This window comes from Chenopodium album, chromosome 14, assembly GCF_948465745.1.
Source record: "Chenopodium album chromosome 14, dcCheAlbu1.1, whole genome shotgun sequence".
In the NCBI taxonomy this organism is placed as follows: domain Eukaryota; kingdom Viridiplantae; phylum Streptophyta; class Magnoliopsida; order Caryophyllales; family Amaranthaceae; genus Chenopodium; species Chenopodium album.
In genome coordinates this window covers 24,135,571-24,153,584 of record NC_137847.1, presented here as the reverse complement: position 1 = coordinate 24,153,584, position 18,014 = coordinate 24,135,571, and the positions used below count along the sequence as shown (strand labels likewise).

At 34.2% G+C, this 18,014-nt stretch overlaps 1 protein-coding gene across 2 annotated transcripts in view; it reads left to right on the top strand.

Moving 5' to 3' along the window:
* Positions 1–403: 403 nt before the first annotated feature.
* The window catches only part of LOC145580169 (ornithine aminotransferase, mitochondrial-like), a 30,419-nt gene continuing 12,808 nt past the window's right edge, over positions 404–18,014 (top strand). The window contains exons 1-8 of one of the 2 annotated variants that reach the window (XM_081637556.1): positions 404–777; positions 5,009–5,117; positions 5,344–5,574; positions 5,871–6,030; positions 6,855–6,910; positions 9,765–9,917; positions 10,872–10,969; positions 11,472–11,552. In XM_081637556.1, coding sequence (XP_081493682.1) covers positions 620–777; positions 5,009–5,117; positions 5,344–5,574; positions 5,871–6,030; positions 6,855–6,910; positions 9,765–9,917; positions 10,872–10,969; positions 11,472–11,552 — 1,046 coding nt within the window. In that variant the 5' untranslated portion in view covers positions 404–619. The remainder of the gene's footprint in view (positions 778–5,008; positions 5,118–5,343; positions 5,575–5,870; positions 6,031–6,854; positions 6,911–9,764; positions 9,918–10,871; positions 10,970–11,471; positions 11,553–18,014) is intronic. The other variant, XM_081637555.1, reaches the window with a different exon arrangement.

Sequence of the window (18,014 nt, the reverse complement as noted above, 5' to 3'; positions counted from 1 at the left end):
AACGAAATAATAATCGAACATCGCAAAACAAAAATTCATTCAAAAATTACCAGAAGGTGGTGGTTCGTCGACCTTTGTAGCGGAAGAACGAAGGCCACGTTTTCGTTGAAATCTACCACCTCCATGGGTTCTCGCCATTGTATAATTCAAGCTGAAGAGATAGAAAATGCAAGAAGAGAAAGTTGGAAGAGAGAGAAAGTGTCAACTTCTTGCGAAATAAAGGAAAGAAATAGGTGGTTGTAATCTGGAGCAATTAGTTTATAAGAAGCTTGGATGAGTAAATTGGCACGTGACATTTTGGTCCACAATAATGTTATTGTGGAGCAGGTTTATTTAAGAAAAATTATAAATTGGAACGCACCCAAGCTGACAATTATGCGTGTCACCAGTCACCACATTTTGTAACAAATAAGAAACCGCGGCACATTTTAACATTAACAAAAACAAAATAACATTTCGTGTATCAAATGTTCTCCCAGAAAAACAACTAAACCATCAATTTCCACCTAAAATTCATTCAATAAATCACAAATTATCTTCTTCTGAATTCTCCATAATCATTGAAATTCTTATTCTGATCAATTAACAAGTATAATCTACTGCTTGTTTGAACTATCGAATGTATTCATTGGCGAGCAAAAGACTTTTGCAGCATGCAATTCGACGAACAACTGGAAATGGTTTTGGAATTAGGTGTTTTGCTGCAGTTCCTGATTCCAAAATTCCTTCATCTTCACAAAATCTCATCAATTTAGAGGATCAATTTAGTGCTCATAAGTAAGCTATTCTTCCTCACAATTTCTTCAATTTATCTTTTTAATTTAATTTATTTCTTAAATTTTTTTTTTCTGGGTATTGCCTTTTCTGATTGATGTTCCGTGTTTTCAGTATTCTTATTGATGATTAAAAAAATGATTATTATTATTATTATTATAACAAAACCTACAGAGTCAATCAATTTACAAGAAATTGGTAGGGAATTATTATTATTATTATTATATTTTTATTTATTTATTTATTTATTTTTTTTGTGGGTGGAGATTGTTGATGGTAATTGAGTTAGCTTAGTATTCCCTTAAACATTGATAGAGACATAGAGTTATGAGACATTTGATATAATCAATATAGGAAAATATATTTGTGTTATGCAATTTCCATATTTCTGGTCAAGCTTAGCACACTGCAATCTCACTGGGCGTACAATTTGCTAGTTGTTTACTTGTTATAGTTGTCAAATGATTGGAGTTAGGCTACTTATTAGATATCATCGTTTGGATTGAGTGTTTTTGCTGTCTTTTGATGTGAAATTAGTTCGTATTCAATATGGCCTACAGTTTTCATCCCATCTCTGGTATGTTCCTGACACCCTCCTTGTTTGTCTCAGTAAGTTTTCATGTGAATGTATTTTCATCTACCCTATTAATTTGAAAAAAGTGAGCTACTGGTTGATAAATAATAAACCTGAGCTGTTATTGGAACATTATGATATTGATGATTGTAACTAGATACTTTGGTAAGGAAAGACGGAGATTTAAGATTATGGAGATTTTAGAAAAAGTTGATGGAAGCCAAGATCAATAAACCGGAATCGGAAAGCATGGGAGTTTTGGGCTTGTTTGTACCTCCAAATGGGTCCTTGTGGAGAAAGGGATGGAGAATTTTTATAGGAAAAATGGAAACAATAATCCCACCTTTGCTTTATCTTTTTTTTAACAATCCCACCTCTTGATTATTCCAAAATAATCCCACCTTTTACCTTAATCTTCTTCTAACAATCCCCGACGTGTTGGATTGTTTGGTAACCTGTTTTCCTAGGTTAGTTGCCACGTGTCGCTATTTAACAGGTCTATTTCATTTTTTGTAAAAAAAATAAAATAAAAGAAAAAACACAACCCCAGCCTGGTCCCACCTATGGTCTGAATGACCAATCAACCACCGCGCCCCCACCCCTTGTGCTGCCGTGGGATGAATGGCCACCCCCTTTCCCTCCCCATCCGCATGAACAGCCAGCCTTGCTTTCCCCTTCCTCGCCGGCAGCAAGCCCCACCCCAATCCTCACCTCTAACTTCTTTTCATTTCACTTTAACATCTGAGTTCGTTCATTTTGATAGGAAAAATCATCTAATAATGTAATTGACTAGCAATAAGTACACTATCACAATCACTACCATTAAGAATCAATCAAAATTCAATTGCAGGATTAATATCAAATTCATCACCAGCACCTACACCTTTGGTATATCATAATTGACATTAATTTATTAGCTGAAAGTATACGATTTCCGAAATAATACAATTTCAACTTTGTATTTGTTCTGAAAATCATCACAAACAACCCAAATACTCTAAATGAAACCAAAAACATAAATTAGTCAGCTTCAATTCAGCGACTAAACAAGTAAATACAACAATTGGGTTATTAAAAAAGAGAAATTGGTATTACACTTCGGTGTGGGGTTGCGGATTGCGGTTGGAGGGTGAAATGAAATCGCGTGGGTTGCTGTGAGGTGGTTGTAGGCGGTGGCACTGCTGGGGAGGCTGGATCTCGGTGGTTATGGTGGCGAGTGTTTATTTGTGTGGTTGGGGTGAGTTGCGTGAGGTGTGTGGTGATTTGTGTGAGGTGGGGGTAGGGAATCGAGGAGGAGTTGGGAGTGGGGATTCGGGCAGCAAGGAGTAGCCGAGTAGGGCTGGGATTTTTGAGGTTGGGTGGTTCAGGCAGCAGAGGATGGAGGTGGTGGAAAAATGTGTGGATGATGGACAGGTGGCCATGGTGAGAGGAGAGAGTCTCGTAAGACAAAAAAAAAAAAAAAACTGGTTTAACCGGTTAAAGGTCAAAAGGACTGTTATAAGAAGATTGGTGAAAGGTGGAATTGTTTAGGGAAGATGGAGCAAAGGCGGGATTATTAGTTTCCATTTTTCCATTTTTATGAAGGAATTTGTATACAGAAGAATATAACATCCGATAGAAGTGAAAGGAGGAAGAGTATTTTGTTGATGATCACCGGAGATAAAATCCCTATCCTATTAGGATTAAAACTTAACAATTCTATTGGTTTTTATTTATTTATTTATTTATTTATTTATTTATTATTATTATTATTATTATTATTATTATTATTATTATTATTATTATTATTATTATTATTATTATTATTATTATTATTATTATTATTATTATTATTATTATTATTATTATTATTATTATTATTATTGAGAAAATCTACCCCCACGAACAAATATCCTCTAGAATTTGAATGGGAAATGTTGCATGCAAACTATGCTTGCATCATCTATTGTTAAACATGAGGACAACCACCACACTACATTAACTAGGAGGCAAAGAGAAATGAGGAAATTCACTCATGAGGAAACATTGCACAAAATCCTATGATTTCTTATCCTGTGCTGTTATCTAAGCGTAGGTATGCACAGGATTTTCAGCTTGTTCTTTTGCAAAATGTCATTTTGTAACATGTTTATAAAAATTTCACATCAATCATTTCACCATTATTATCTCTTTTTGAAGCTCACATATTGCCTTTGTTTGGAAATTCGTATTGAAATAAATTCAACATGGGGGGTGGGGGCGAAGCATGGTGGTCAAGGAGCCCGTGTGATGACGGGAGCCAATATAGTGAGAAAAAAAAAGGCCCATATGTTAAAGAGATAGTTTGAGGAAGTGAGACATCTGAGAACCCACATGCAAAAAGGTAATTTTTTTTTAGAATTTTAAAACTTTCCCCAGAAGAAAGTGTTGCATTTATATTATAACAGAGTTTACTCAACACAGAGAGCATAGTAGAATTTTAAATTCATATTTTAGTTATTACAAATTTTATAGCCAAAGATTTCTTCACAATGGACATGGTTTAGAGATACAAAGTACATGTTCAAGTGTAATTTTAAAATATGTTTCCTTATTTACTACATTGTGTATTTGAAAATTCTTTGTTTAGTCAATTCTTTGTCATGATAGCTATAAATGAAAGGGAGAACAAATTGTGCTAGCTTGTACGCGATAAATGATAATTAACAATAACGAAGACAAAAAACAAGTAAACAACAAGACAAAGAAAATTCACCATGAGAAGCCAGAGAATCAGGATAAAAACCCACCAATTCACTATAGAGATGAAGAATAATATAGTTTGAAAGCTTTCAAAGCACCATGAAAGCTCCCACCCCGAATACAGACTAAACAATCCTACGGCCATAAATAATTGTTGGGACTTTTACATTTGAGGCTCATTGACTTTTACAGACTAAACATGAGTATACATAGTGGAAGGCATAATAAAACAATCCTACTGCCATAAATAAGCCACGCTACTTAAGTTACAAAACCATAGAAAACAGGGGCAAGATGTTGGGTGAACCAAGCCATGGTTCGGATTTTGGGTCAGTTTTCCCTTTAAGTTTGGGCAAACCTTTTCTAGGTTCGGGCGAACTTTCTCATAGTGCAGACAATGCTTTGTAGAACGGCCATAACTTCCTCGTTTCTTGTCCAAAACGAGCTTATGACTAGGTCATTGGAAAGCTCTCGAGACAAGCTATCACCTCCAACTTGAATAATCTCAATATTATTTCTAGGTTTTGATATATGCTCATTTGAAGTTAGCCCATTGCCATCCATCATTGCTTCGTACCAAGCAATCAACCCATAGCTTAACTCCAAAGCTATGCTTCCTTATGGCTTGATCAACTCTCCATACATTCCAAACCTAACAGTAAACTCATAAAATACCAGCGATTTTAAATATGCCATTTTAAATATGCCAGAGCCAATCCTATTCACATTCTCATCTATGTATATGTAGTATGAAAGAATGAAAAGTATAGAGTTGCGCAATGACATGGGAGGGTGGTGGTATAGGTGCACACCTTTTTTTTTCTCCCACTTAACACTTTTGTTGTAAGGGAATAATGTAGAGGGAATGCAAATTATGCTTATTTTGTATACTAGAGTGGTACGCTTTGTTGTTGATAGGTTTTTATTGTTCACATGCAGTTACCATCCGATTCCCATGGTTTTTTCTCAAGCAAGAGGATCTTCAATATGGGATCCAGAGGGGAACAAGTATCTTGACTTTCTGTCTGCATACTCTGCTGTTAACCAGGTATATTTTGAGCCACTGCCCATCCCTGGTTTTGGCATATCTACCAAGCAATCTACTCACTTGTTGTATTCCAGTGCCCGGAGTATGATTATCCCTGATATTTAAGCTTGTCAAAACTTTAATTTTTAGGTTACTTGTTTTCCCCATCTCCTCTTTGATATTTTTGGTAATTGAATAGTAGGGAAACTGTTTATGAAGTTGATTGACTTTTCCTTTCTTCATGTAGGGACATTGTCACCCTAAGATTATGAAGGCATTAATTGAGCAGGCAGAAAAGCTCACTCTCAGTTCTAGAGCTTTCTACAATGACAGGTTTCCCGTATTTGCCGAGATGATAACTAGTATGTTTGGATATGATATGGTGCTTCCAATGAATACTGGGGCCGAAGGGGTAGAAACTGCTCTCAAGCTTGCAAGAAAGTGGGGTTATGAAAAAAAAAAGATTCCTAATAATGAGGTGGGATTAATCTTATATTCATGGTGTCTGTGTTTTTTGTATTTCATTTGGTTGAGGATTTTAACTCTGGGTATTGCCTGTGATTGAAGCTTGAGCTGCATGGTTTAGATGAGTATGGTTTATTTTGGAAGTCTCATTCTCTTATTTATGTTTATCAATCATCCTATGTAATTGAGCATGAGAAATTCTAGCTTACTACAACTCATTTGTTATCCAACCAACCTAGTCATGTTGCATTTTTGGATTATTGTTTTATTGTATTGTTTACAGATCAATTTACTTTTTTAAAATCGCAGGCCATTATTGTTTCTTGTTGCGGTTGCTTTCATGGTCGCACTCTAGCTGTCATCTCAATGAGCTGTGACAATGAAGCAACCCGTGGTTTCGGTCCTTTGTTGCCGGGTCATCTCAAAGTTGATTTTGGAGATGAAGTTGCCCTTGAAAAAATATTTAAAGGTCTGAAGTATCTTTATTCTAAATGTATGAATGCATTTAATTAAAGCTTGCCCATGTTGCCGGAGTATAGTACACTCAGATATGGTTTCAATTTTTTTGTTTAATCTGGATAGTCTTATAGATTCTTGATCTGTCTTTGAATTTGGTGGAATCTGAACCTGTGCCTCAACTAAGAAATGTGCAATAATTTCTATCTATATTAGGGTTTGTGTTTAGACTTGTCATATCGTTGTGACCCAAAAACTTGGCTTAAATTTGTATCCTTAATTCATTAAATGTCAAGTTTATTATCATTTTAATGTTTTCCATAACAGGTTCACTTTTTTCAATTGTTGTTTGTAGAGTATAATAAAAAAATTGTAATCATGTACAACTATGTAATAGTTGTTTCAAGTATCATTCAAGTTGTTGAAGAAAAGTAATGGAAAGGTGCTATTGACTTATGTGATTAATTTGTTTAACCATAGAGTTTCAAGTCAAGGCTGAACATTCTTCATTGTGAAGCAATATTTCTTGACCTGTTTTTGATAAAGTCTGAAAGCATTTAAGGTGGCCCTGCTTGATGGGTCAACTTGATTAACTTGTCTCACCTGAGTCAATTCTGTTGATTGTGAGTGGAGTAAGTCAAGTACCAGCTGAGGATTTTACAACCTTTTTGCATCAGTTATATGCTATATATTTTATGAGCATGTCACACTTTACCTTCAAAGTCTGATTGTTGAATATAAATCTTAAAGTTGATATTCTTGTTTACTGGATCTAGAATCAGATGACTTTTTCAATGTTATATCTTGTCTGAATCTTTCTTGTTATGTGGACCGCAGAGCATGGAGATAATATTGCTGGATTCTTATTCGAACCCATTCAAGGGGAGGCAGGGGTAAGATACTAAGATCTCCCATTTATTTACTGGGTTTGATTCTTAAGACTGCTGTTAGTTCATTTAGTTGTTTGAGTGCTTACTTTTGTATTAATCTGAATGTGGTTTTCATCGGACTTTTGAGGAAACTTTTTTATTTTAAATTTTTTTTTAATTTCTTCTGTGGTATTAAGCATCTTCTTTTCCAAGAGATTGAAGAGACTTCTAAGGGATGTAGTCTGGGCTTGATTTTGGTAAGGAGAAGAGGGATTCCCGTGTAAGATGGAATTGTGTTTTGTAGACCTAAAGTGGAGGGAGACCTCAGGTTTGGGAATTTAATTTCCAGAATATCACTTTGATGGGAAATAGATCTAGCAATTGGGAAGGTTGGGTCAGACTTGTATCAAGTAGGGTCATTTGTGGGTTGCCTTTTTCAACGGGTTTAATGGGTTGGGTGGGTCACGAGCTGTGTTACTCGGACACTGAAAAATGCCCCATATCCAGGTCAATAACCCTGACACGGATCTGGGTATAAAATATGGTATGGATATACCAGTTTACACTCGGGTAAAAACTACCTACTCAAACCAAAGTCAACAAAAACAGCCCAATAATAAACAAGAAGGGAGGAAGATCTAGGTGAAGGTGTTCAGGTCTAAGCAGTGAACCCTATGTGGCAGAAGTTGGAGAGATAGAGAGGTGGGAACTGAAGAATTTAAGTGGGGTTTTTACTTTTAATTCCTTTTCCTCTTTCTAAAAACAATCAATCAATCAATCAAAGCCTTAATCCCATAAGTAGGGTTGTCCCTTTCTAAAAACAATAAATTAAAAATTTATTGACGAATAGGAGAGGGTTAAGGATCCTATATTCTTGCGTTCTTACCACTGTCCCACACTTGGCCACCACAACGGGCCTCCAGCACATGCCGATCGGCAATCTATACCATGTTTTGAAATCCACTGGTGGCCATATTGTTTTATTGTTTGTAGGTGTCCTACAACTCATGAATCGGTTTATAGGTTTATGATCTGAATCCCAGATCTGAAAGTTACATTGAAGGAATTTGGGTCAAATAGTAGGATATCGACACTTGTTTTCCTACACATCATTGACATTAACAATTTTTTGGAGCTGTGGAGTTGTGTTATGTCGACATGCGACACCCATTGTTAAACCAAAGCACCAGAGTAATTGAGGAGTTAATTGTTATTCAAATGTAATAAATGTAAGATTATAGAAGCAATAAAATTAAGTAACAGGGGGGAATCATGAGAGAGTGAGACAGAATACATAAATGTAGTATTTTACTTTAGATAGAAGTGTAACACTTAAATAGAACTGATGATATAACCAGGTGTAACCCTTAAAAAACATAAGGGAGTATATAATTTCAATATTAAATTTTATAATTAAAAAATAAATTTATAAACACAATGCCCCTCATCACCAAAATAAATAATCCATGCACCAAAACCTTCCCAAAATCACTTTGCATGCTGTGTTCATAACAAGCCCCTCACGATACATTGCTTGATTCTTTTCCAATAATTTTAAGTTGAAATTTATTTTAAAATTAACCTCCTTGTTCTTAAGTTTTTTGGTAGGATTATATTGGGAATATAGGAAAGTACAACATTTTTCCTCGTTTATTTTATTTTATTTTTATTTTAATATTCGTATTGAGCCGAAATTCTGTATAATCACAACTGTTGTCATCGAAAAAAAAATTAGATTTACCGTCAAAGGATCATGTTTAACACATCATATAGCAGAGTCAGTCTCGAATAATCAGTTATTAGGTTAGGCTCTTTACTACTCCTAGTCTTGCTAGAGATGAAACAAAATTATACTTCCTCTGTTCACTTTTACCCACAACGTTTTGACTTTCATGTTTTCCAATACATGATTCAACCCCCTTTTTTTTTTTTTTTTTTTTTTTTTTTTTTTTTTTTTATCTATAATTATAGAAAAGTAAAAAACATAAAAAATTGATATTGGGAAAATTGTAAATTGAGATGAATCTAACAAGTTCCCACATTACTTTATTTTGTCTAATATGTAAATCAATAAAGGTGATTGAATGAGAGAACGTGAATAGTGCAAATTGTTAAACATTGCGAGTAAAAGAGAACGGAGGAAGTATGTTTTTTTCATGGTCATGGTCACATGGCATTTTTTTAGCCATTTAAAAACTTCTGTTTAGCGCATACATGCTTGCTGTAAGAGAAATCCCAAACTACCAGAGCAAAAAGGGAAAAAGCACATTTGTTTTTGCATGGTTCCATAATATTGCTAAGTTTTGTTTAATTTTTTTTAAATTGTTCCCTTCTACTCGGAGTTATCTTCAGATACCATATGTGAAGTTTGGAAGTTGAAAGCAACAAGAGTTATTGTGCCAGGATGCATTTGGCCGTTATGTGGTGATATTGTGGTAGGGGTCTAGTAAGATTATCCAAGATCGGGAGCCTTTGTTGGTTACTCTATGTGAGGAATGGTTTATTTAGCGTTTTTTTTGGGAGCACTCACATGGGGATCATAGCAGCGTGCCCTTTTCTAACGTATTGAGAGTTTGGAGCTCTTTTTGTCTTTGGCCCTGATTTTTGGTGGACTTTTGGTACTCTTTTGTTGTTGCTGTTGCTTAATAAAATTTGTATCCTTATCAAAGAAAAGGCTGACCTTAGTCTTCTCTGTGTTCATGCTGGTTTTTAAATATTTTCTAACTTCATCTTATATAAGAAAAGCAAGTATAAAGAAAGTGACTTCTTTATTTTCTCATTTACGTCTCCCTGAGTGGAACTCATCGTCCTATTTAATTTTTTGTTTCTTCTCTTAATTAACATATCTTTTTTTACAGAACCTTTTTCATCTTTGCAGGTTATAGTTCCTAAAGAAGGTTATTTAAAAGCTGTCAGGGATCTATGCACAAAATATGGAATATTGATGATTGCTGATGAAATTCAATCTGGCCTTGGAAGATCTGGAAAAATGCTTGCTTGTGACTGGGAAGGTGTTCGTCCAGATCTCGTTGTAAGACTATTTTTGTGTGCATTAGCATCTTTAATGTTTGTTGCATTTTATTGGAATGTCTGGAGAGGGGAGAATCAATCATAATGTCATCAATAAGGATCCATCTGTATTTTTCATTTTGTGTTTATGAAGCATACCAAACATGGCATTTTAGAGCTTCCGCACCTTAGGCAGAAAAAATTAATTGAAGGAGGAATTATGTCCGTACAAAAATGATTAAAATGTAAATTTCATCATATGATTTTGTAAGCAGTTTCTTCTACTTCTGTTTGGTATATATTATTAGACCAAGTGGTTGTGAAGATCGAGAGGTATGAATTATTGTCTTAATATATTACTGAGTAAAACAAAAATTTTGATGGCCAATTAGCACATGACACATTATTATTATTTTTAACCAGACCAACACTCTAGCAACGTTGAGATTTTGTTTTGAAAAGGTTGCCCCATAGTTAAAATTAATTTGACCAAGTGAAGATTTAGGAAAATTTTGTGACGGCCTCTAATAGAAGGATGATTGGACTTGATATTTCCATTATTTTGGTACAGTAATGATTCTTGGTTTTCCTTTTATACTCCATTGGATCCTTTTTGTCCTATTTAGAATCTTGACACTATTTATAAGTTGAGAACATCTTCTAAATTACTCTCAATATATAAAAAATAACATAGTCATGTTGGGTCTTATTTGATTCGTTTTATTGAGTAGTTTATTAATATTAAACTAGTATTTTTTCTTTTTATGCAACTGTAGATAGATAATTATGGTCCAAGTAATGCATTGACAAACATGCACAGTCAAAATGACATGAACATTTAGGATTGGAAGGAGTATCTTTTCTTCTCTCTCCTATTATGATTCTACAAACTTTGATTTTATTGTCACTGTAAAATTAAAACAGCTTACCATCATCGGAAGTATGCCTTTAAATTTTGTTTATTATTTGCCTGTAGATCCTTGGAAAAGCTTTGGGAGGTGGAGTAATGCCTGTCAGCGCTGTTCTTGCTGACAAAGATGTGATGCTGTGTTTTCGACCTGGAGAACATGGGAGGTTTGTATTTCTATGATGCTTATGATACAATATGATTTCTGTTCCATTTGTCTCATGGCTTAAATTGTATATACCCTAACCTTTTCTGTATTAACACTCATAATTACTGCCTTTTAGTTTTTTTTTTTTTTTTCCTTTTTTTTCAAAATTTGAAAAAGCCTTTTGAAAAAATATTTGAAATGTTGAAATGCATTGGTATATATTGATATGGAATATATTGTTTGGTTGCAAGTAGACCGCGATCTTTATAATTTGTTGATGTGTATTTATATGGCTTACTAGGATTTATTTACCTTTTACTATGGATACAAGTGGACTGTTGGTACGTCGTTCACTTTATACTGCAGTCAAAGCCCACTGATCAATGCTATGCTTAATGACCTGAACCATTAGTCATTTCTCATGTAATTCGAATATTCTTTTTATTTTTTTTTGTATATATCTGGTGATTATGTCATTTTCTATATTTCTAATAAGCTTTATCACTATTATTCATTTTCAGTACTTTTGGTGGAAATCCATTGGCAAGTGCGATTGCTGTTGCATCACTAGATGTTCTCAGAGAGGAAGGGCTTGCTGAGAGGTACTTAAATGTATTGCTTGCATAATTTTGTCCTTGAAACTGTGAAAGTCTTAAGTTCAAATACTCATGCAGTTTGTCTGTCCTAGCATGTCAAGACAATAACTAGAGGGATACAGATCTTGCATGGCCTTTTGAGTAGGCGTTTTGAATTTAAAAATTCTCAGACTTGGGTGTATGTGGCATTCTTGGGTCATGGTCACATAGTACAAAGCCTTTTTGGGTTTTTTTTTTTAACGAGAATTAAGGAGATTGTAGATTCCTTAAAACTAATAATTGAGAGTACATATGTGCATGTGGGGTTATTTGAGAGAGATAGACAACAACAACAACAACAAAGCCTTAGTCCCAAAAAGATTTAGGGTCAGCTAACATGAATCGTCATAAGGAATCGTATGATATAAAGAAAAGGACATAACAAAATAATTATTTAAAAGAGTTTGAAAAAAGGTAAGTAAAGTGAGTAAATGACGAAGCATATAAGAAAAATTAGGGGAGTTTTAAAAGAGAATCAAGAATAAAATTTAAGAATTTTTTTAAAAAGAGTGGTTTAAACCATAGTTATTAGAATCGAGATTCTACCTTGGATCGGTGAGTGAGGTAGAATCGAATCGATAAAATCGTACGATTCTACAAAGGTGAAAAATTGGGCTTCAAAATGTAATAAATGATTACATACATAATTTTCAAGCAATGAGAATGATAATAATATATATTGTTGATAACACAATATCGACAATACAAACATAAAATAGTTTTAGAAGTAATTTCGCACGCGCATAAGTCACACAGTACACTATAAAGTCAGAATATTGGTATACAATCTTAATCACAAGAGTACAAGACAATTGTTGTTAAATTATGAAAAAAATAACGTTCTTGACTCCTAAAATTGTTTTCCTTAATAAAAAATGCGATGATAATAGAATACTAAGTGTCAAGTTAGTTCATTTCAAAGAGATAGCTAAAGATCGAATGACAACTACAACAAACTCATATTATAAAAGTGTTTATATATGCCTAAAGTTAGTGTATAAGACTCGTGAATATATTCTTTTGCCCAAAATATTTAAATGGTTGGATAGAATTTTAAAATTTCTTTATAATAATGTTTGATAAGCTTTAATTATGATTTATATTGAATAATATATAAGTCATTGATTAAAGTTAGGCTCAACTATGATACCTTTACATTCTTTAGGGTATAACATAAAATATATAAATGATATGGGTGTGGGACCAATTTTATTAGAAAGTAGACCTCAAGAGCTTCCCAACAATATACTATAAGCCCGATTTCGACTTCGCAATCAAAAGTTATGGGTTTCGGAAAATCAGATTTATGCAGGAGTGAAATCGTTAGAATCGGTATAGAATCATGGAATCGGTCCGATTCCACATATTCTAACCGATTCTACCGATTCCATGAGCGATCCTATCGCCGAGAGATTCTACCAAATCTTTTGGGTGGATTGGGATCTACGATCCGAATCGTGATTTTAATAACATTGGTTAAAATGTTGAAGTAGAAAACATAATGATTTGAGAAAACTTTTGCAAAGGAAAACATTACAGTTCATAAAACATTGGTGGGCTAAAAATAAAATAAAATACGAAAAGGAAAAATTGTAAAAAATAATACAAACTTTATACAGTCCGCCAAAAACAAGTCAATCTTTTAATTATTTATGAATAATACAAATTTTGAGGGGTATCTGCTTTAAACAAGTTAAAACCAGTAGTTATCTAATGAAAATGTTATATGGAACAAGTGGCATTGTATTATTTTATTTAAACTGTTAAACAAGTTTATAAGGTAAATAAAAAAATTAACTGGCAAAATAAGTTGTAGGTAAAATAACTTGTTTAAAGCGAATAACTCACCAAGTTTGTATTATTCATAAATAATTTAAAGATTCACTTGTTAACGGACCACTCAAAGTTTGTATTATTTTTGACAATTTTTCCATACAAAAATAAATTTAGAAAGTATATATATAATCACGATACGTCGTTGACATGAATTTTCTCCCTCCACACCACCCTATCCAACAACATATTTTCCTTAATCCCCAAAATACTCATGTCGATCTCAATCACCCTCTTCCAAGTTTTCTTAGGACTTCCCCTACCTCTCGGCTCTCGCAATCCCAACACTTTGCAATTCTTCAAACCTCCTTACTGGAGCGTCACTTGGTCTCCTTCTTACATGGCCAAACCATCTTGAGCGATTCTCCCTCATCTTGTACTCAATCGATGTAACCCATACTCTCTTCCTTATTATCTCATTCCACGATCCTTTCTTGTATGACCACACATCCATTGCAACATACGCATCTCTGCCACATTCATCTTATGCACGTGGCAATGTTGTAAAAAAAACCCGTCGCACTCTTCCACTTCAACTAACCCGCTTTGATCATATGAGCTACATCTCCATCCAATTTTCTATCCTTTTGAATAATCGATCCCAAAGACCTCACAACTTTAAACACTCTCCCCATCCAGGTGATCACCCTTGCCTCATTGTTTCTCACACCGCTAAACTTACATTTTAAATACTCTGTCTTACTTCTGCTCACCTTCGAGCCACGGGACTCCAAAGTACGTCTTCACAGTTCCAACTTACTTTCCACGCCTTCTTTCGTCTCATCAATCAACACAATATCATCGACAAACATTATGCACCATGGTATATCATCGTAAATTGAACTCATCAAATCATCCATGACTATAGCAAAAAGAAAAGGACTAAGTGAGGAACCTTCATAAACTCTAATTGTAATTGGGAACTCTCCAGTTTTCCTAACAGTCGTCCGCATACTTGTGCTAGCTCTCGTATGCATGTCCTTAATGATGTTAATATATTTCCGCGAAACGCCTTTTCTTGTTAAAGTCCACCAAAGAATCTCCCTTGGTACCTTATCATAAGCCTTCTCCAAATCAATAAAAAGCATATGTAAATCCTTCTTATCCCGATCTCTATTAGCTGTCTTATAAGATGGATTGCCTCCACAATCGATCATCTAGGCATAAATCCAAATTGTTTTTCCGAGATCTTCACTTTTCTCCTTAACCTTTGTTTAATCACTCGCTCCTAAAGTTTCATAATATTACTCATTAGTTCGATCCCTCGATAGCTAGCACAGGACATCACCTTTATTCATATACAAAGGTATCAAAGTACTTCTCCTTCACTTAAAAAACATCTTATTACATCACCAAATCTTGTTCAAAAAAGTTGTCGACCGTTCAATTCCTCTTTCTCCCAAACATCTCCAAACCTCAATAGGATTGGCATTAGGTCCAACTGCTTTCTTCAATCCCATCTTTTTAATGCCATTTTGACTTCTCCCTTTTGAATCCTCCGAATAAACTCCCGATTAACCATATCATGAGGGACACTGTATCACCAATATCTTGAGTTTGATCTCCATTAAATAAACTATCCAAGTAAGACCTTCATCTATCCTTTATCTCCTTGTCTCTAACATGAAATCTTTGGTCAATCTCCTTCACTTATTCGACTTTCCAATATCTCGCGTCTTTCGATCTCTAATATGAGTAAGCCTATAGATGCCTTTTTCTCCTTCCTTTGTATCCAAGCTTGCATAAAGGTCTCGGTTCACTTTCATTCTCGCCTTATGTACAACTTTCTTCGCTTCTCCTCTAGCTTCTTTATACTTCTCATAATTTTCATCACTTCTGCATCTACCCAACATATTATAGCAATCTTGTTTGTTCTTTATTGCCTTTTGCACTTCTTCATTTCACCAAGTCAGTGGCATGTTTCCTTTAGATTCTCCTAGGATTTCTTTCGCCACTTCGTTTATGCTATGCTCCATTTTACCCCACATCCAATGCTATCTTTCTTACTATTTTTTGTTGGTTTTCCCCTTAAGTTTCCACCACTTGATCTTAGGCTCCACTTGTGGTCTCCGCGTCCTTACATATCTACGACCTCGAAAATCAAGCACTACAAGCCTATATTGAGTTAATGTACTCTCCTTAGGGATCACCTTATAATCAACGAAACTCTTCATTAAGCATTCCTTACCAAAAAGAAATCAATTTGACTTGCATTGCCCCCACTGCTATAAGTCACTAATTGAGAGATCCTTTTTTCAAACCATATGTTCATGATACTCAAGTCATATGCCAATGCAAAATCCAAAATATCATTTCCCACTTCATTCCTATCTCTATAACCAAAACCTAATACTTTCAAAGCCATCCCTCCTAATGCCCACATGTCCATTAAGATCGACCCCAATGACCAATTTCTCACCCTTTGCACCACTTCTTCGAAGTCATCCCAAAATTCTTGTCTAATAAAGGCATCCAATCCTACTTGTGGTGCATAAGCACTTATAATAGTTACGTTCTCATCACCTATCACAAGCTTAACACTCCTAATCTGATAACTCCTTCTAGACACCTCAACCACATCATCAACATATTTCCGATTAATGAGGATACATACATTATTCCTACCTTTATCCGTACCCGCGTACTAAAGCTTATAACCCTATGGAGCTACTTCCTTTGTCTTGTGTCCAACCCACTTAGTTCTTTGTACGCACATTATGTCAATTCTCCTCCTCATAACCTCTACTAATTCAACCAACCTCTTGGTCAAAGAGCCTAACATTCCATGTCTCAAAACGCATCCTACTACTATTACCATTTCCATGGACTAGTTTCTTTACTTGCATTCGTCCGTCATGCGAGAACCCTTGCATACTTGACACCACGGTGGTGTTTGGGCGACGACCTAGCAACCCTTGCATATTTTTCACTACACCTTAGCGTATGAAGTGCAGCGCGTCGCTGAGTAGGGAACACCCCCACGATATCCAAATTTCGATGCTTGTCCATGAGATGTGACTATGTTTTACGCCGGCCGACACAAACCTACCATAACTCTCCTCCTTGCTAACCGACAGTAAATTCCACAAAGTGACTCTCATAGGCGGAGTTTTAGAGAAAAAAATAGTAGTTGGAAATTGTTAAAGAGATGGAGAGAGAAAGTGTTGGGAATTGATGTCAAAAGATGTCATTAGTACAAAAAAAAAAAAAAAAGGAAAAAGATGACAACTCATCAAAAAGTACTACCCTTAAATAGAAATAGTTCTTGTATTTTGGTTTACCCAAAAAGGAATACAGACTTTGTATTGTGTGACGGAAGGAGTATTGTTTATATACATTTTATTTTAGTTGATTTCCTTCAAAAGTTAGTGCTAATTTACCTCCTTAAATCCAGGAGAGAAAAGGATAAGGAGGAATTAGTACTATTCATTTGATGTAAATTTCATCTCTAAATGTTCTCTTGTTTGATCGGATAATTTTCTTTTGCATAACTAACACGTGAAATATAAACTTCTTCAATAAAAGTTACAAAATAACTAAAGATCATGTATTCTACTTTGTATTGGATGACCTAGCATAGTTAAGTACTTTCCCCGTTCTTTTGTATTTGATGATCATGTTTTATCATGACCATAAATTACAAAAGTTATTCAAAGTAAATCATTGTATATATACTTGTAAAATACTTTCGTAAAAATATAAACGTGTCAACTTATAAAAGTGTCACTTTATACATATACTATATTCATGTAAAAAATATAAATAATGTCAAAAACAAAAACGTGTTGACAAAAAAATGGAAGAAGTATATAATAATCTAACCATATACAAGTAAAGTTCTATATATATAATGCATATATAATAAATGTTCTTGTAAAAATGCATATATAATAAAGAAGATAAGTCAAAGTTAGTTCTATATTCTCTCCCATCATATTTTTAGCTTAAGCCAAGTTTTTTCTCTTAACTCCTCTTATGATGACATGATGAACAATTCAACTTCTTTCTCCAAATATTGTTTTTTTCATTGTTTGTCGTACTTTGAAGGGACAAATCTTTAAGACAATGGTTTACTCGTTTTTTAAAATACAAATGAATAACAATGAAATGAAAATGAGAAGTAGCAAATTAAAGAGTAACTTAAATCATTAATAATAGAAAAAGAATAAAAAGAGCAATGGCTATAAACCTTAATGCATAACAATAAGAAAATTGTGAATATTACACAAGAGAAAGGAAAAGTCTAATAACTTGCTTATTAAGTTCAACATAAAAGTACCTAAATTACTCCCCTCTAACAAAAAATCCTTAAAATACTATGACTTAATAGTCGTCATATTAAACGGATTTGTGATCATGATATTCCATACTTGGCCTTAATGATTTCGCATACTTTCTCATATTTTTTTTGAGGCTTTTTCGTCCATATTAGACGTGTCTTTGCAAAGTATCATGAAATCTTGTTGTCGAATGTGTTCTTCACACTATGTAAGTCTTTTTTTTTTAATTTATTGTTTTTATTTATATCTTGATAATTATCCCATTTCTCGTCAAAATGAGTTGTTTTGCTTTTATTCCTCGCAACCTCCTTAGCCG